This window comes from Protopterus annectens, chromosome 3.part1, assembly GCF_019279795.1.
Source record: "Protopterus annectens isolate FY-2018-M chromosome 3.part1, PAN1.0, whole genome shotgun sequence".
Lineage (NCBI taxonomy): Eukaryota > Metazoa > Chordata > Ceratodontiformes > Protopteridae > Protopterus > Protopterus annectens.
This window is the reverse complement of record NC_056732.1, coordinates 736,044,467-736,063,478: the sequence shown is the minus strand read 5'-3', so window position 1 is coordinate 736,063,478 and position 19,012 is coordinate 736,044,467. Positions and strand designations below refer to the sequence as shown.

General features: G+C 40.5%; 1 protein-coding gene across 5 annotated transcripts in view; it reads left to right on the top strand.

Annotated features, from left to right (window-relative positions):
• SYBU (syntabulin) overlaps window positions 1–19,012 on the top strand; it is a 1,013,882-nt gene that overhangs the window by 220,501 nt on the left and 774,369 nt on the right. For all 5 annotated transcript variants that reach the window (XM_044067096.1, XM_044067094.1, XM_044067093.1 and 2 more), the window contains one exon: window positions 12,045–12,239. In XM_044067096.1, coding sequence (XP_043923031.1) covers window positions 12,045–12,239 — 195 coding nt within the window. The remainder of the gene's footprint in view (window positions 1–12,044; window positions 12,240–19,012) is intronic.

Genomic DNA, 19,012 nt, shown 5'->3' with positions numbered 1-19,012 from the left:
GTGCAGCTGTATCTTCTAAAGCAAAACTGTTGTCATTTGCTCATGTTTCCTAAACAAAATACAAATGTAAAAATCACCTTGTGTATCAATGAGAAATTTGTCCTAAATGATGATGGCATTTCCCCACTGAATAGTGTGTGTGGTGCTCTACATGCAGATGCTTGTAGCTGAGAAGTCTTCCTACCCGAAATAATTGATTTTGGAGGAGTTTTACAAGAAAGGTATGTGGTACAATGTCAAAACATGCTCAGAAGGACCCTGAGTTGAACTTAGTGAACCAGTCCCATGCAGAAGCTGCTAGTAGAAAAATCTCCTTTTTGTATATTTGTTTCAGTAAACCTGAGGAAATGTATCTGAAATGGGGGAATAATCCCAGCCAGTATTGAATAAAGGTTAGGTGGGTGAGGACTTTAAGAGCTGGGCAGGCAGCCTTCTAAACCTTTTTTCACACCATTGAGAAAAAAATGTCCATTTAAAGGGATATTTTTCTTGAATGCCATCCCTTAACCTTTTACCAGGATATTTTTTAATCCTATCCCGGAAGCATTGTTTTTTTGTAGAGACTGAGTTTTTAAATTTATTTATTTTACATTTGTTAACCGGGATTGTTTGACTGAGCAAAAGTCCTTTTTCAGCAGAGGCCTGGAGAGAAAAGCTCCAAAACCTACTTACAAAAAATATAACAGGTACAAACACAATTAACATTATAATCATTCATATAAAACTTGTAGAACCATTATCATTTATATGCAGTTACAGTTATCTATAAAAATGTTATGAAGAATACTAGAGCAGAAGGAAAGGAGATGGTGTTAGGTAAAAATGATGAAGAAACTAGTTTAACTTGTAAAAGTTTTGGTATAGAGGAGAAGAAATGATGGTAAGACAGAGGAAGTTAGGTTTGTTATTTATTGAAGTTAAATTCAAGGAGGCTGAGAACGGGTACAAATCCACTGACTTTTTAAGTACTCTTTAGTGGCTAGTTTGAACACTTTTTAGGATGTGAAAGTGATCTAACTTGTGGGAGTTTGTTCCAAGCAATAGAGGGATGGTAACTGTATGTAATGGCTCCTAATTTGGACTTGGGCTTGTAAATTTGTAAAAGGTCTTGGGTGGAGCTCCTGAGTAGTCTGGATGGGACATAGTGGGAGATTATGGTGCCTAGTGCTGGACAGTAGGATGGTGAATAAATAATGGGAGTGTATAATTTGGAGCTGAGAGAGGAGTAGGAGGTGTGGTAGTTCGAGCCAGTTTAGATATTTGAGAGAGATATAGTGGTGAAATCTGTAGGTTTGTTGTACAGCAAATCTATTTTGTGATAGGTTGATTTGTGTTTGCCAAGTAAGGTGGAGTTAAAATTTGTGAGCATTTGGGAGCGGTATGTTAGGCATGGTAAAAGATAAGCATGTGTGATTGTGGTTCTAGGCCTAGGGGTTAGAATTTTTTTATTTCTGTAGAGAAGTCCTAGTTTTTGATTTAGTGACTTGAAGTTTTAATTCCTGGCTTGAAAAGTCTTGTGCAGGCACCAGAATTTCTTTCTTTTTTTTTTTTCTTTTCTGACATTTTTTATTGGGGAAAGTCCGACTGGGTTGTCAGCCACTTTCAGAGGAGTCTTTGGGAGAAAAGCTCCAAACTCTAAGCAGCAGTGATATCCAAGAAATATGTATGCGTAAATATCAGTACAGTTTTAACTTTGGCTAAGAAATAATAAGTATAACGATATGTAGAGTAATTTGGTGTGGATCTGTTCTCATCTTGAGATACCCTTCTATATTCTGAAGCATCTGTTGTCTGCTGTTGCCTTGATGATGGGCTTTGTGTCATTGATACATTCCATGAGAATGAAGAACATGTAGCCTGTTAGGAGTGTCCTTGTGTTTAGGTTGTATTTATTCTGACATGAGAAAAGATTCCATCATTGCCCTCTCCTGCATTGACTGATGAAGGCCAAGGATGAATGATGCCGTTCATAATTGCTTTGTAGAATCTGTGTGAAAACTGGTATGGTCCAGTTTTTGGTGAAAAGTTGTGAAAGTCTGCAATGCAGCATTGGGCCTGAAGTTTTAATTTAGATAAAAATGTAAGTGTGTACTCTCTGAAGCATCAGTTGGATATAGCTGTCACTTTACATTTGTTAAATGCTCAGTGTGTAGAAAGGCCGTATGTAAGTGGTGAATTGGTGGTATCAGTCTAAGGTTTTGGAACTGCCTGTAATTATTGTGAGCTGAGATACGAGGATCCAAAGTTACTAACCAAGCATTTTGTAAAAGGGACAGCGATAGTGTGAATCTTGAACTTAGGCTTTATGAAACTGTTGAACTTGTTGGCTGTAGAACGGGGATTATTTCCCTGGCAAAGAAATCTCTTAAAACCTCACTCCTCCAAAGCACTTCTTCTGCATGTACTCCCACAATTTCAAATTTTCTGTGCAATTTGCTACTACCCTTTTCTAAATATTCAGCTTCAGTTCTTTAATCTCTGTTACCATATTGGTTTAGACTTTGATTTCCATTTTCTAGTAATTGCTTTTTTGGCAGCCACCAGAATCAAACTTAAGCCCTAGGATTCAGTAAACTGTATGTGCAAAGCCTACACGGAGTTTACATGCGAGAGGAGCAGCAGTGCTAATTGCATATTCATGCCAAACACTGCATTTAAACATAAATAAGAGTGGTTTTGTGGCTGGCAACAGTGTTGCCGACCAGGAAACTGTGTAATGCAACACAGATAACAAACCTGTTTAACTTGGAGCACAGTAGGTTAGTGGGTTTGCAAGGAATGCCATGATGATCATAAAGGCTTAACTTGTAATATTTCTGATAGCTCTCAATCTCTTAGTGCAAGAAGTCTGGACAGAGTGCAGCATAATGGGGGGGGGGGGTAATGACCCAGAAATAGGGAAAGATTTTATATACTTGCTCTCTTAAACTTTAATGTGCTAGAATAACAAGGGGTTTGTGTGAAGATACATTTTTCTGAAACTCAAATGTATGTAATTATTGTATGAAATCAGCCCTGAGATCATCCCTGTGATATGGCAGAAAACCACAGGTTTTATAAGGAATACAACAAAAGATATACAAGGCAAAAATCTGGACATTCCATGAAAATATTGACAGTTGAGAAGTATAATAGTTATGTATATGGTCCAAACACATTACAGGACCGTGTATACAGTGCAGAGTATTGTGAAATCCCATTACTGGCATTCTGTACTGAAGTTGCGTAAATTATCTTTAAGGGTACATGGACTGCCATGTAAAATAAACACTCGGGGAAGTGTGTGTATTGAATAGGGAAACACAGGTGAATTGTAGGAATAAACACCGGGAAAGAGGACAGGTGAAACAACCTAATGTACAGCAGATGAGGGCATGTTAATGGAAGACAGTTGTAGCAGCAATACCAATCGCACATCGTTAGGGTACAGTAGGGACTGCACAGTGAAAATGTGTATTATGTGAATGTCACACAAGGTGACATAATGGGGAAGGTGTCTGTGTGAGATGAACATCCTTGGCGTGAACAATAAAGAGGACATCTGTCAGGGATGTGATACACAATTGGGGTAGGGTGCATACTGTGAAGTTGTGCAAACTAATGTGCCTGAGTATGAGTGTAATCTCAATAGAGGTCTCCAGCAAGTGGGACATGTGTAAGGCGCACAGACAGCATTACAAGAAGCAAGCACAATCGTGGACAATATCCGAATAATACCATCAGTAATCTCATGTATCTGACAATAACATATGTGATTTAGAGTGACCAGAGATGATTCTGCGCAAACACACTTGTACAACTGTTATGACATATCTGCACTCTGAGGGAAATCCCACACACACTGTGCACTGTAACATCTGCTGGAAGTGTTAGGAGGGACACTGCTATACCTGTGTGCGACATGATCAATACAGGCTAGTTGACTGGTGTGAATGGCAGATATATATATATGGCACAATCCACACTGTTACGAATATTACCAGTGCCAGTAATGTTAGATAGCTATGTATGTACAGTGTGTATCACCGATCACCGGAACAGGTAGCACACATGCATCTGGTGTAACATACTCAGTTGTGTTACATACAAGAAGTAGTCAGCACTATGACCACATGCTGGTAGGTTGTGATGTCTTCATTATACTTGGGTTTGTTTTCCTGACGTAACAAATCCCCCCTGTCCATGTTTTTATGTCATTATAGGTGTTGTCATGGCTTTGGCAGCAGTCTTTGGTGTGTGTTGATACTGTCCTGTATTACACAAATATCATAGTTAGAGTCTGTAATTACCTGCAGTCTGTAGTCCTTCAGACAGCTGTTTGGACACAAGATGACATACACATCTGTGATGTCTGTCAGTTAAATAATGGACAGAAAAGGGTCTAACACACAGCCCTGATGTGCAGACCTGATCACTGGATTTGAGATGCCATGCATGTGATACAGAGTCTATCCACTTGGTAATACAGGTGTTTATGCCCACATCTGGCAGTGCTGAGTGAATACCTCAGTGTGGATTTGTCAGATGCCTTGGGCCTTTCAAGTTCAAAAGGATGATGGTGTTGTCATGCATTCCCTCAATGACCTGTTTGAGGACATCTAACAGATGTAACAAACATGATGTAGCATTAGCAACTCACACAGGTTTGTTGCACACAACCGGAATATTATTAGTGTCCTAAGGGCCATAATGACATGCAGATCTACCTCACAGGTGAGGAGAGCCAGCGTATGTCTTTACATCCATGCTTCGGGTGCTGTACCCCCCCCCCGAACTCAGATGGATGCATGTTGATGTACACCCTTCTACAGAAACATAGTCTGCGGGGAGGGTGTGTTTAGTGTGATTTCAACCATGTCAGGAAGGTGTATGTGATGAGTCATGTGACAGGCAATCTGTGGTGATGTCCCAGCCCATTGATTGTACGATAGGTCTGGATGAAGGTAAGAGTGCATACTGGCTATCCTGATCTGGCCTATGGTTTCAATGCAATCCCCCCACGCAGGTATACTTGAGAAACTCTCCCAGCTGGGGATTAAACTGTACATCACTAGATGGGTAACCAATTGGCTCACTGACAGAACTCCTACTGTGAAAGATGGTGAATCGATCTGTACCAGTAGAGCTGTCATCATTGGCATAACCCAGGAATCTGTGCTTGGCACTTTTATTTCTCAACAGTTCAGGCTACAGTATACTGTCTGGCTTACCGCGTTTGTTGATTCTAGCATACTGGGTGCAGTCATAGAGTCCACCTATGATAATAACATGCTGCAGTAGGGGCTAACGCAGACAAATGATTGGTGACAAAGCCACCTGGTCTACAAATAAATGCAAAAAATGTCTCTCTCTTTTGTCCTTGTACAAAGTGGAAAGTCTTGCTAAACAACCAAAAACCGCTAAACTTATAAAAAATGTTCAGAGGAAAAGACCTTCATCTTTAGCGTTAAAATACTTTAATACCGTAATTTCGTACACAGGAAACCATAATCTTTAAAAAAAAACTGAAAGCCAGTAAACTCACTCTTTGAATTAAAAGGTAAAAAAAATTACTTAGTTCAAATTTAAAACAACTAATACATGAAATATAAAATACTGTTAATCAAACATGCCTCTTCCTAGGTTTTAAACAAAAAATGGTACATATTTCAGTGAAAATACACATTACAACAAAATAATTAATTTAGGTAAGCTTGTTAACTTTTTTTCCTTTTAAAAAGCATTTAATATTAATTGGCTCATTGAGACCTGGTAACCTTGATAACTACTATTAACTCCCCAACCTTAATCATTACTATTCACTCCCCAAACTCTTCTCTGATCCCCTGTAGGCTTGGTCATCTGAAAGGGTATTTTTAACTGTAGAATCTTACTTGATATATTTTCTTCTCTTACCAATGTATAACTGACATTGTCTTTTTACCTATGTTCTACATCTTCTTTTACCTGGAGTGTTTTATTAATTTCTTGTTATATTACTATGCTCAGCATACATGATGTAACCTGTTTTGTGTATTATGCTGGATGTACTGTGTTTGTTTAACTTGATGCCGGAGTTTTTCTCCCCGGGCCTCTGCTGAAAATGGACCTGGTCCAGTCGGAATTTCCCGGTTAACAAATGTAAAATAAATAAACTTAAGAATTTGCAAAAAAAAGAGATCAAAACCGATCCAAAAAAAGGCAGTACTACTCAATACAACACAAAAAATGTTCTGGAGTACTGTCAAACAACTTGTACATCCAGACCTTACTTCCATTCCATCACCACTTACCCACAAATCTGAAGTACAGCATCCCAGTTTAACGCAATTCTGTACTTTCACTTAAAAAAAAAAAAAAGCTCCCAACAAATTGCTCATCCTGTAGCCAATGACACCCATACCACACTTTCCCTCCTATGAAAGGTGATTCAACAAAGTGTTAGAGTGTGCACACTTATGCAATCAGCTTATTGTAAGTTTTTTTATTTTTTTATGTTTTCCCCTAACAGATTTGTTTGTTTTTCAATTGAATTGCACAGGTTATAGGTCACATTAAAAGTGGGAAAAGTTTTGAAATGATTTATTGTGGTCTCTCTCTATTTTTTTTATCTCAAAACCTGACATTTTAGCAGGGGTGTGTACACTTTGCATCCACTGTATATACCAAATTGGATATGTTATTTTGAGCACAAAGTGAAAATGATGTGATGTAAAATGACCCACTAGGGTATCTAGCCTAGTACTTGCTTGTGAACCTGCAGGATTCTGTCAGTAAGCAGGAGGTACAACAAAAGAGTGGATTTCACGGAATGTCTTCTAAATAGCAAGTCATGGGATTTCTTTGTATATAATTTGTTGTACACTCATTGAAGACTCCAAAGGTCAGGGTTTAAAATGTCTGGATATTTTTATTTGATGCTTAACAAGCGCAAGTATGCCAACTTAATGCTGCATTGTGTCATTTTAAATTTTATATTTATGGCCCAGACCATTGCTGAAGAGCATCTTTACTTATACAGTTAATAAGTAAAATATATACCAGACCTGTTGTTATCCAGTGTATATTATAATCCATGATTAGGCATCTAGTGATGCAGAATGTTGGTTATTTGTCTGACATGGATACTGAATTCCTGTCTGATGCACTACTCCTACTCCTTTGAGGGTACTTTTCTGTTATCGGGGCAACAGGCTCAACGTGATCATTCAGCTGTAATCCACTTCCTTAATAGATCTGTTAACCATATTTGTGTGTAAAAATTTGTTCTTTTAATAATACGTGTAAAACAACTAAATTATCTGTACACATGTGGTTAACAGAGATGTCAAGGAAGTAATTACAGCTGAATGATCATGCTTAAACTGTTGACCCAATAAATTACACAGACGAAAATGAAAAAAAAAAGTTAGAAAACAGCTTCTACAAAAATATCTTTCCAAACATCCAGTTTGTATGATAATCAGTCACTGAACAGTTTGAACAGACAGGCCAATCCATTTCGATACCTGCTATACCCAATATCTTAATGAGTATAAGGAGCTAGTGGAATGCTGTTCATATAAACCTGAAAATTGCTATCTACATGTTTTTCTTTTTCTGAACTGCTTCAAAAAAAAACATTTGCGATTGGGCTTAAGGTTTTAATGAAATGTTTCCTAACTTTGTCAAATAAAATATACAGGGATTTATATACAACAGTTGTTTCTGTTGTCAAGGAATTCTTTTTAAAGCAGTAAATAATGCTTTAAAAAAATGCGTACTACCGAACAGCTGTTTCCAGGATGATGACTGCATCTTTTCACCTACCGTTACGGCTCAATGACTATATGTGCACGTATGTGTATTTGGACATTTGTATTTTGTGTGTATGGAGAAAAGGCTTCACATTATCAAGAATTTTTTTTAACTATTCTTTTAGCGGGCAAACAATGTAAATGTGGTTGAGAAGCTGTGAATACAGTGTGTACATTCGGAGCTGTCTAACCGCGTTTAAACTGTTGCCCGATAACGGAAAAGTACCCCTTTGAGAAGTAAATACTAAGAAATAATACTGATGTGAAAAGTAAATACTAAGAAATAAAACTGATGTGATGTGCAAGTGTAATGAAAATGTGTCCTATATGAAAATTCAGTAACCTGATTATAGAAGGTGAGGATGTTCCAGTATCAATGTACATTAAAAGTAACTGTTGCCATTGAATTGTGCAAGGTGTCAAGGGGATTGTGGTGGAGAGTGAGGAAGCTGATGTGTTTTGTTGTTTTTTCAACTGAAATTGGTAGATGCATTCAACTGTTGCTCCTGAGTAGGGGATAGAAGGCTTAGTCATTGTATTAGTGGTGTAGATGAAGGCAAAAACAGTGATGCTCAAATTCTAGCTTAGACTCCTGCAACAGTGATCTATATGGGTTATATCATATTCCTAGGATATGACCACAGGCCAGCTTCAGGGCACCTTCCACTCTCCCAAACTGCCATTGGCTCTAGCAGAGCCAAATAAATGGCAGTTTGGGCACTAAAAATAATCGGAGCTTTCTTGCTGCAAAAGTGTTTAACCAATGCAGACTTCCTGAAACTGATGGTTGGCTATCAATCCTTTCAGGGCTGAGAAGTCTTTCTGGAGAAAATCTTACAGTACAAAATTGTTCTGTGAAAAATCTGTTTTTGTTTTGTTTTACTACACATTTGTTTTATAATAGGACTGTTTTAATAGACTGATTTTTCTGAAGGGATTTTAATGTTCTGCTTGTGAGAACCAACTGTGTAAAAATGTTGAAATTTTTGTTTTTGTGCAGAGTTAAGTATTTGTGGGACATAATTTTAAGCTTTTGAGGACTGTCAAAAGTAATTTTTTTTTTTTACCTCATAACCTTGCCTTCCCTTGCCAGTTTTTACCAACTCACACTGGTCCTCTACTTGCTTGTGAGGTCCCCTTCCCAGCTTGAACATGGAGTTAGTGTCAGACTCCACTGTTCTGACTTCTCATGTGCACAAGAAGAAGAAGAAAGTTGTTAAGGAGTCTTTAGGTGTCCAGCCAGCTCTATCAAAGCCTGAGTCACTCGTGGTGACTACTGTGGCCAAAACTGGTTACTTAGACCACTCATCATCTGTTGATGGTTGTGCTGGTGTAACTCCTTGTGAGGCCACTAAGTACTGGAAGGTTGCCACATCCACTGTGGCTGTAAGGTTCCATTTACCATGCATGAGAGCACCACTCTTGCCAATCTCTGTTGTGCCTGATTATCAGGCTAGTGCTGCTGTTATAGCTTGGTCCCTTTCCACGATGTCTTCCAGAAAGAAAAATCAAAAACGTAAACATGTTTTTCTCCTGTAGCTTTAATTATGGACAGGGAAGACTTGTTGGGATTTGCTAGGGGATTGTTTTCTGCTTTTAAATGTGTGCTTTGAGGATTAGTTTCAAAAGGATTTAAAGTGGAAGGTCTGAAGGACAAATAAAACACACGTCAAAGGGATGTTTGCAAGTGACAAGTGCTTTTTAAGGCTTGAAATAGTCTCTGGTCCGGAACTCTGCCAGTTATCACAGATAATACTACAGTGATCTGGTATATAAATGTGGTGTACCAGATCTTAACAAGTCTACAAAGGGGATATCATTGCCTTGCAAGTAGCATCCTGGCTTAGTTTGACTCTTCAGGCTTTATACATCCCATCAGAGCTAAACATTGTAGCAGACAAGGTCAGATGGACCAGAACAGACCTTCATGAATGGAAACTATACCCAAGGGTCTTAAATCAATTGAGCAAGCTGTGGGCAACATCTTTAGGAGATCTGTTTGTTGCCTTTCAAAACAGACAGATTCTGCTCCAGGATTTCTTTCGAAGAGGCCTGGAAGGCAGATGCCTTTTCAGTCTCATGGATGGTAATTTTCCTGTATGCTTTTTCGCCCTTTCCAGTGATGCACAGAGACGTTCTAAAGATTCTGTGGGCCTCTCCAGAGATAGCGGCGGTGACTCTCTGCCCAGGCAACATTGGTTTTCCCTTTTGTGGAAACTGGCCAACCACAAGCTTTCCTACAGACTGGTTTACTCACACAAAACAGGGTTGTTTGATGTACCCCAGCCTGAAAACACTTATACTGACTACCTGGATGATAGTTTTTATGCATTTTTTTTTTGAGGACATGCAATGAGTATTAAAGGAAGTAAAAAAAAAATGATGCTATTAGAAAATCATTTTTTATGATCAAATGGAAAAGATCAATGCCATTGTAAGAAACTGGCCCTGTTGCCTCTGGTTCTAGATTGTGAGAGTTGGTGTTCTATGACCTTTCTATTCTTCTATCAAGATTAATAATTATTCAGTTTCTGCTTGTTTGCCCTTGGGTCCCCAAGTCGTGCATTGTAAAGGGATCTTACATATACGTCCACCTACAAAATGAGAATAAGCTCCTTGATCTTAACTTTGTGCTTGAGAAAGTGGCACTTCCCTTCAAGTCAGCCTTATGAGTTGGTTTAAAGTCCTTAACATGGAACACGGTGTTGCTCATTGCTCTGACTTCTGCTAGAATGGTGTCTGATCTACAGGTGCTTATGGTGAGCCAACCCTACCTCATTTTCTGTGAGTTTCTCTCTGAGAACTAAATCCTTTCTTTATGCCCAAAGCAATTTCACAGTTTGCTGTAAGCCGGAGCATTAATCTTCCTAGAACTTAAAAATAAGGGGGAAAAAATTCAACACACCATGGATATCTACATGCCATTCAGACACTACTTGGATAGAATAAAACTCTTCAGGAAAGCTTGGCTGTTTGTTTCCTATGAAGGTAAGAAAAAAGAGATAACCAGCGTGAAAGCAGACGTTTTCTGAGATGGTTGCCTCTTGCTATTTTTGCTGTACTTACCATAAGTAACTTCCAGGCAGGGTTAGGGCCCACTCTGCTAGGGTTTTGGCTTTTTCTTTGGCTCTTTGGAAATGGGTGGAGTCAAGAATTTGGTTTTCTGTGCATACTTTCACAGAACATTATAAACTGAATTCCTTCTCCAGGTGGAGTTCAGGTTTTGCTAGGAGCCATTCTATAGGCGCTCCTGGAGTCTTTAATTCCTTTCCTCCTCCTTATGCATTTGTAAGCCGTGTTAACCTACACATGTAGCTTAGGCTACTGCAGCAATAATCTAAATGTCAAAAGTAGTACAGTTGTGTAAATAAACTTAACAGTAGATGTTCTAATAGAACACTGTTGTAGCAGCTGTCCCACCGGACCTATTATTTGGATGTTTGCCAAGGTGTGGACGTATGTATCCTTGTATCTTGTGTATATACTTTAACATTGGTTTTGTTTGATTGTTCCTACCATTTTTTTTTCCTTTCAGGGCTGAAGCATCCTTCGTAGGGCAGAAAAGCTCTTAAAGCTTTTTTGGCACCCAAACTGCATTTTGTATGGCTCTGTGTAAGCCAGTGGCAAGTTTGGGTGTGTTGAAAGTGCCATAAGTTTGGAAAGCTGACCAGTGTTCATATCTTTAGTAGGGATGTAACCCATGTATTTTTGGGCTACTTGAGCAGTGATCTACTAGAAAATCTGCTACGGTAAGTGTTAATTGTACAACTGTACTTTGCCTAATAACATGTATGGCCATTAGTTGATGCATATAACAGCATTTGCAAAGACACAATTTAGGCTGTACTTGGTGGTTTGAGTTTCACAACAGAAAATCATTTTATAAAGTTGTATTGTTTTCTAGCCCATTGCATAATTTTATTCAAGTTGAAATTTCACAGGTTTAATCATAGGAAACATACTGGATTCTCTGTGAACTGTTGTCAAGACAAACTTCAAGAGATATATGCAGCTCTAGTATTTTATTGTATATACCCATTGGTGTATGGAAAATATTTTAAAAAGTTAGCTAGAGAGAGTGATAGCTGAAGAGCCTCAAAATGTTTATTTGAGGGCACATAATTACCAACTGTTAATCTTAATTAAATGGAGTTGTATTAAAAAAGATACTGGTAAAGAACTTAAAATTGAGGTATTTAAAAGTGTCTCTCTATTTTATTTATTTGGACTGTTGTAAGTTAATGAGGATTTCCATTTTATTTTGCTTAGATGATACTGGTTGCCCCAGTAGCCAGTCAGCATCTCCAGTTAAGATCCCATCTGACTCGGAAAGTAACCCAGTAGTGTTTTCTGCTAGTAATGAAGATAACTCTGAAAAGAAACATAATAGTGTGAATTCCTCTGATGGAACTGTGCCAATCCAGCGCAATAAGAAAGAACAAAAAGCATGCCCAGTTCAACCAGGTATGCCTATTATAAATTATTGACCATTTCCAAGCAAATGTGATTTGTTTATAAATGTATTCACTGAAAGTTAGTGTAATAACTTGTTTAAGATCTGCTATCAAAGTATGGACTATTTTACATACTTTTTTTTTTGCATCTTATTATAGTATAGTTGAACATTGCTAAGTAAAAAAAAGTCATGATGGGGAAAACTCTTCTCTGATTTTATGGGGGTGCATGGAGGGATTTTTCATTGCAATCTGTAAACTTTTGAACTGGGGGTTCATTAAATTATTGATAAAAGTTCAAAACTTTTTGTAGTTCTGAGTTCGCTATTGCCAGTTTTCCAGTGATTCTTTATATTAAGACACGCCATCATACTTTGCATAGATGTGGGCAGTGCCAACTTGACTGACATCCGAATGGTGCTGTGAGTTAAGTTTGACATTTTTTTTTTTTGAAGTTGTTCTACTGCTATACTTTCTGAGCTTTAAAAAGAATAAAGTATAAAAAATGAAATTGTAATGGGTATTACTGACCTTAATGCCAGTGAGAGATGGCCACAAATGTTCAACAAGGGGCCACCTCCCACTTTACACAGTTGTAAGTGCCTTCCTGTCATTTGGGGTTTGGGGGCCATTAGACCCCAATGAACAGTACACGTTTTCTACACACACACATATATGTATATGTATGTAGTTTGTCTTTCGGCTTTTCCCGGTTAGGGGTCACCACAGCGGAACTCCGGTCCGCTAATGATTGGCAGTTGGTTTTTATGGTGTCGAGTTGCCACCCTGATGCCCAGCCTTCAATGAAGGCACACCCATTCAACTCATGTCTTTCGAACGCCTACCCGACCTCAGGGAGGACATGCAGACTCCACACAGAAGGCACTCCCCACACACTAGCTGAGAATCGAACGGGAGACCCTCTTGCTGTGAGGCAACAATGCTACCGCTGCACCACCGCGGAAGTTATATATGTATGTGTGTGTCCAATTTAGATTATATATGCAATCTATATTATATATACATACATATGTATGTATGTATATATAATGTAGATTGTGTGTATGTATATACACACACACACACACACACACACACACACACACACACACACACAAATATGGGTCCCCTACAGAATTTCGAAACTTAAAACTTCAAAATTAATATGATCAGAGACCATATGATCGAAGTTTTAAAACTTCAAAATAAAGAATGGAGATTGGCAAACCGCTTGGAATGGGAGATTTCCCTCTTCTTCGCTGTAGTGCAATCTCAGAGTTGATATATTTAAGTAGCGGGGGGTGGGGGTGCATGTGATGTGTTGACTGCTTTTTTGGAGGGGGTCTTAATTCTAAGATTCCAAGATCTTGAGATTCCGAGCTCGATACTCTGAAACTCGAGATTTTGGTGTTACAAAATTAAGAAACGGACCCATATATCTATATCTATATATCTCTATCTCTCTCTCTATATAACAGGTAAACAGCTTCAAGTATCTGGGAGGGGTGGATGTTCATCGTGCATACAGCTGCAGTCAGATGGGTTTTCCTGCCATCAGGCAGGTCCTCGGTCGGCCGAATTCCGAAGTCTAGGTTCGGCGTCGGATGTCGTCGCTTCTTCCCTGACGTCAGTGCGTCAGGGGTATAAAAGAACCAGCCAACGCCATTTTCTTCAGTCTTTCTTGCCGTGCGGTGCCCGAAGCAGACGCAGTTCGCAAGTGCCGGTCGGCCAGCTCCTGAGATTACGAATATTTTTCAACCGAAGTCTTCTTGAAAGCTAAGTACCCCGTTGGGGAAACTTTTCTTGCCTCAGACCGATGTCAGACAAAGTTAATTATTGCATTTCATGTGGGAAGCAAATACCGCATAAGGATTTTCATTCCCTCTGCATTCCTTGCTTAGGCCCAGACCACGACGTCTCGGCCTGTCGTTTTTGTGCTACATTCAAAAGACGCACTATTAAGCATCGGGCGGAGTTCGCCCAACACTATTTTGGCAAAAAGTTTAATTACTTTTTGTCGTTGGATACTCTGACTCCAGTTTTGAGTAAAAGACGCAAAGATAAAGACCGACATACGAGGTCCGCGACTTCTACCGACACCACGCCAAAGCCGACTACAGGTGGTCCGGTTCTCAGCGAGGCGCCTACGCAGCCCCTGACTACCGATGACACTTCTTTGGCAGTGTCTTCTGTGCCCGAGGTCGCAGGCTCTTCGGCCCATACCCCGGCTACAGATACCGAAGCCACTCTTGGCAGTGAAACTCAGAGTTCAGACAGGCCTGCTACCTCTCAAGGTGTCTTCAGGCCTTCCTCTTCTTTTTCCATCAAGGCTTTCACTAAGTCTAAAGCAGCCATGCATACTAAAAGACAAGCTCCACAGGGCCCCTCTCAAGGCCCCATGCCTAAAAAGCAGATGCTCAAAATGGCTGAGGATTTGATTACTCTTATCAGGGGTTCTCAACCCCCCCTGGACAAAAGGCCCAGAGTGGAAGAAGAATCCCCTTCCTCGGACCAGGCCTCCATTATTTCAGAACATTCTGAAGACCAGGAACATTCAAACTCCTCTTTTGAAGATTCTGATGTAGAGGAGTCCATTCCCTCTGTCACACCCCCCCCCCAAGGATTACTCCTTTGGGGAAACCTTACATACTATGAGGGAACACTTCCACTGGGAAGGTCAAGAGTACTCAGAAAGTACCAAGAAAAGGCTTAGGGATTTTCTCTTGCTCCCTCAGCACAGGCCTCTGGCTATACCTCCTGTCTTAGACATACTAGATGATGTGTATTCGGAGGCCTGCCTTAACCCAGATTCTTTACCTCCAGCTCCAGTCAAGCCTGTCTGGTATTACCGGGTTCCTGATTCACACCAATTCCTATACAAAAGCCATGCGGCTTACACAGAAACTATTTCACAGGGTCCTAAGGGAATTAAGGCCTCCACTGCTAAAAATCCATTACCTTCAGAGAGAGATTCCAGAGCTTTAGAAAGGTGGGGGAAAAAGGTATACACCTCGGCCACCTTAACCATGAGGACATTAAACTGTCAGTTCTATATGTTAAAGTACCAACAGTTTCTGTTATCACAGTTGAAAAGCAAAATGTCACAACCTGAACAACCAGACTTGAAGGAGTTGCAGGATTTGTTACATAGTGCAGAACAAGTGGGTAAACATACCTTGCAATGTGGTTTTGATGCTTTAGAGGCCTCATGTAGAGCTGCTGTTAACAGGATCAGTCATATGTAGACATGCTTGGCTCAAAGAGCAAATCTTACCAGATCATGTCAAAGCTAAATTACTAGATGCACCTCTGCAAAAAGATGTATTGTTTGGTGTTAAAGCTGAGGAGGTATTAAAAGAAACTGGAGGAAAATGCAAAATCAATGCAAACAGTGAAAGATTTCCTACAGGTACAACCTCCACGTTTCAGTAGAAATTGGCCTTCAAAAAATTGGTCCTTTCCAGCCGCGGACAGACCCCAAAGAGGTAGATACAGGCGCCCGAGGGGTAGAGGGCAATCTCAAGGATCATTTAGAGGCAGAAAATGGCAAGCACCTACACAAAGAGGTGGTGAGGATAGTTCACAGCCATTCAGAAAGCAGAACCAATGACTTTCCACTTTGCATGCCAAGCAAGGCTCAAATGGCAGCACCTCTAGGCGGACAAAATTGGCATATTGTTACAAAAGACAAATGGATCCTGGACATTATAGACAGAGGCTACAGATTCCACTTTCACACCCTTCCAAAAATGAGAGGCATGCCAAACCTGTCACACAATCAAAGGGCAGAGGCACAAAAACAAATTTCAGATCTCATGGACATGAAAGCTATTCAAGAGGTACCTGCACAAGAACAGGGTCAAGGTTTTTATTCCAGACTATTCCTGGTACCAAGGAATGGCAAAGATTGGAGACTTATTTTGGACCTATCCATCCTAAACACATTTTTACTCGTGCCAAAATTCAAGATGCTCACATTACAGATGCTCACATTACAGCAGCTTCTTCCCATGCTGGGCAAGGAGTCTTGGCTGGTAACATTGGACCTCAAGGAGGCGCATACCTGCATGTCCCAATCAGACAAGATTGCAGAAGATACCTCAGATTTCTTGCAGGTTCAACACATTATCAATTCTCTGCATTGCCCTTTGGCTTATCTACTGCGCCCAGAGTGTTCACGAAATGCCTGGCATCAGTAATTGCCTACTGCAGACTTCAATATACCCATATTTGGACGACTGCCTGATCCAAGCGGACAGCAAGCACATACTTCTGAAACATCTGGCGTCTGTAATAATGTTGTTGAATTCTCTGGGATACACAGTCAACAAAAAGAAATCAAGGCTAATACCCTCTCAAACAATAATTTTCCTGGGTGCCAGCTTGGATACCAACACCCAGATGGCCTACCTCACGCCAGAGAAACAAGGGCAACTAACTTAATACTTCAGAAAACTGGCAACTTTCACCAGGCTGACTGCAAGGAAAATCCTGCAGGCTCTGGGATTCATGGCATCTTGCATTCTACTAATCCCATGTGCAAAGCTGCATATGAGGAAACTTCAGTGGTACCTAAAAAACCTATGGTCTCAACACAGCCACAGTTTGGAAACAATAATACCACTGATTCCATGTCTTCAAAAGGAATTTCTGTGGTGGGCTCAAGCATGCCAAAGAAACACAGGTCTCCCATTATGCAAGCCTCAAGCAAATCGGCATCACAACAGACGCCTTGGACTACGCCTGGGGGGCGCACATGACAGATCGGTGCATTCAGGGCAAATGGTCCCAAAAAGAAAAGCACCTACACATCAATCAAAAGGAAATATTAGCAGTAATAAATGCTATTATAGCTTTCAAAGACCTACTGCATCCAGGCCAGCTATTGATAAGGACAGACAACACCACAGTAATGTGGTACATAAACAGGGAGGAACCCATTCATACCCCTCTATGCAGGCTAGCCATGTCTCTTTGGAACATGGCTCTGGAATTACAAATCGAGCTTCAAGCACAGTACCTGCCAGGCAAGGAATACACACTGGCAGACAACCTAAGCAGAAATATGACAGATCCACACGAATGGAAGTTGCATCCTCAAGTTTTTATAAAGATAATTCAAGCATGGGGAAGGCCAGACATAGATCTCTTTGCCTCCCACAGAAATCACCAATTGGCAAAATTCTGCTCAAGGACCTTTCATCCACAGGCCTGGAAAGTGGACGCACTCTCTTTCAGTTGGACAACAATGACAGTTTATGCCTTTCCACCTCTTCCTCTGCTGCCCAAAGTTCTATTAAAAACCAGAGCAGACAGACCAAAGATGATTCTCATTGCTCCAGACTGGCCAAGACAACACTGGTACCCACTCCTGAGGAGACTGACGCATTCGCCACCTTGGATCCTGCCTCTAATGCCTCTTCTACTGACTCAGCACAACTTCAAAACTCTTGTCAGCTGAAAACACTCAATCTAGCCGCATGGAAGATTCCTTAAAATCACAACAGATCCTACTCTCCAAGGAGAGGTGCAGGATGTCATTTTGGAGGCCAGAAGACCTTCTACTAGAAAAGCCTACTCCGCAAAATGGAAACGGTTTTGTGCCTGGAATGAGAAAAAGGGCCACAATCCTGGAATACTGAATTTACCTCAAATATTACAATACCTAGCTGAGATGTTAAGCAGTGGACTTTCATTCTCCTCCATCAAAATCCATGCCTCAGCCATTTCTGCAGAGTACAACACTGATCCTCCTTTATTCTCTCACCCCCTCTTAAGACAGTTCCTCAGAGGGGCTAAAAATATAAAACCCCCAAGGAAACAACCAGTACCTGCTTGGGACCTCAATTTCATTCTAGAAAAACTGACCTTGCCTCCTTTTGAGCCAGTTGCTTCAACAGAACTGCAATATTTGTCCTGGAAAACTGCCTTCCTGCTGGCTATCACCTCAGCTCGCAGGGTTTCGGAACTACAAGCCCTCATGGCTGTGCAGCCTTTCATCTTTTTCCATCAGGACAGAGTTTCCTTACGAACCAATCCTTCCTTTATGCCAAAGGTAGGATCCAGGGTAGCCTTGAATCAGGCTATCCACTTGCCTACCTTTTACCCTAATCCTCAAAACAAAGGGTAGAGACTACTACATTCCTTGGACATTCACAGACAGCTACGTTATTATTTGGACAGAACAAAGCCTTTCAGAAAATCAGAGCAACTCTTTGTGTCCTATGCTATAGGAGCTCAAGGGAAGCCTATTTCCAAACAGACAATCTCAAAATGGATAGCCCACTGCATACGCTTTTGTTACTCTTTTCATGGTAAAACTGTACCTGCAGGCATCGGATCTCACTCCACAAGGGTCACAGCTACCTCTGCAGCTTTCCTCAGGGGGGTTCCTACCAAAGTTATTTTGGAAGCTGCCACTTGGAGTTCTGCACATACTTTCTCCAAGCACCATCATCTACCATTATACTCCAAATCTAGAGCAGACTTTGCCACTGCAGTCTTGCAGGGCATCCTGGCTCCTCCTAGTTCCACCTAGTGCCTACCACCCCTTTTTTAGCTTTGGGATTCTACCCATCTGTTATGACTGCAGCTGTATGCACGATGAACATAGTACAGTTTTGTACCTACCATAAATGTAGATGTTCGAGTGCTAATACAGCTGCAGTCCAGGTTTCCCTCCCTCCTTCCCCTCTTGGGACAGGCCTAATGGCTAACACCTCCTCATACAACCTGATTGGGGTATTCTTTTATGGTGTATTTGCTTGCAACTACTGTTTTTTG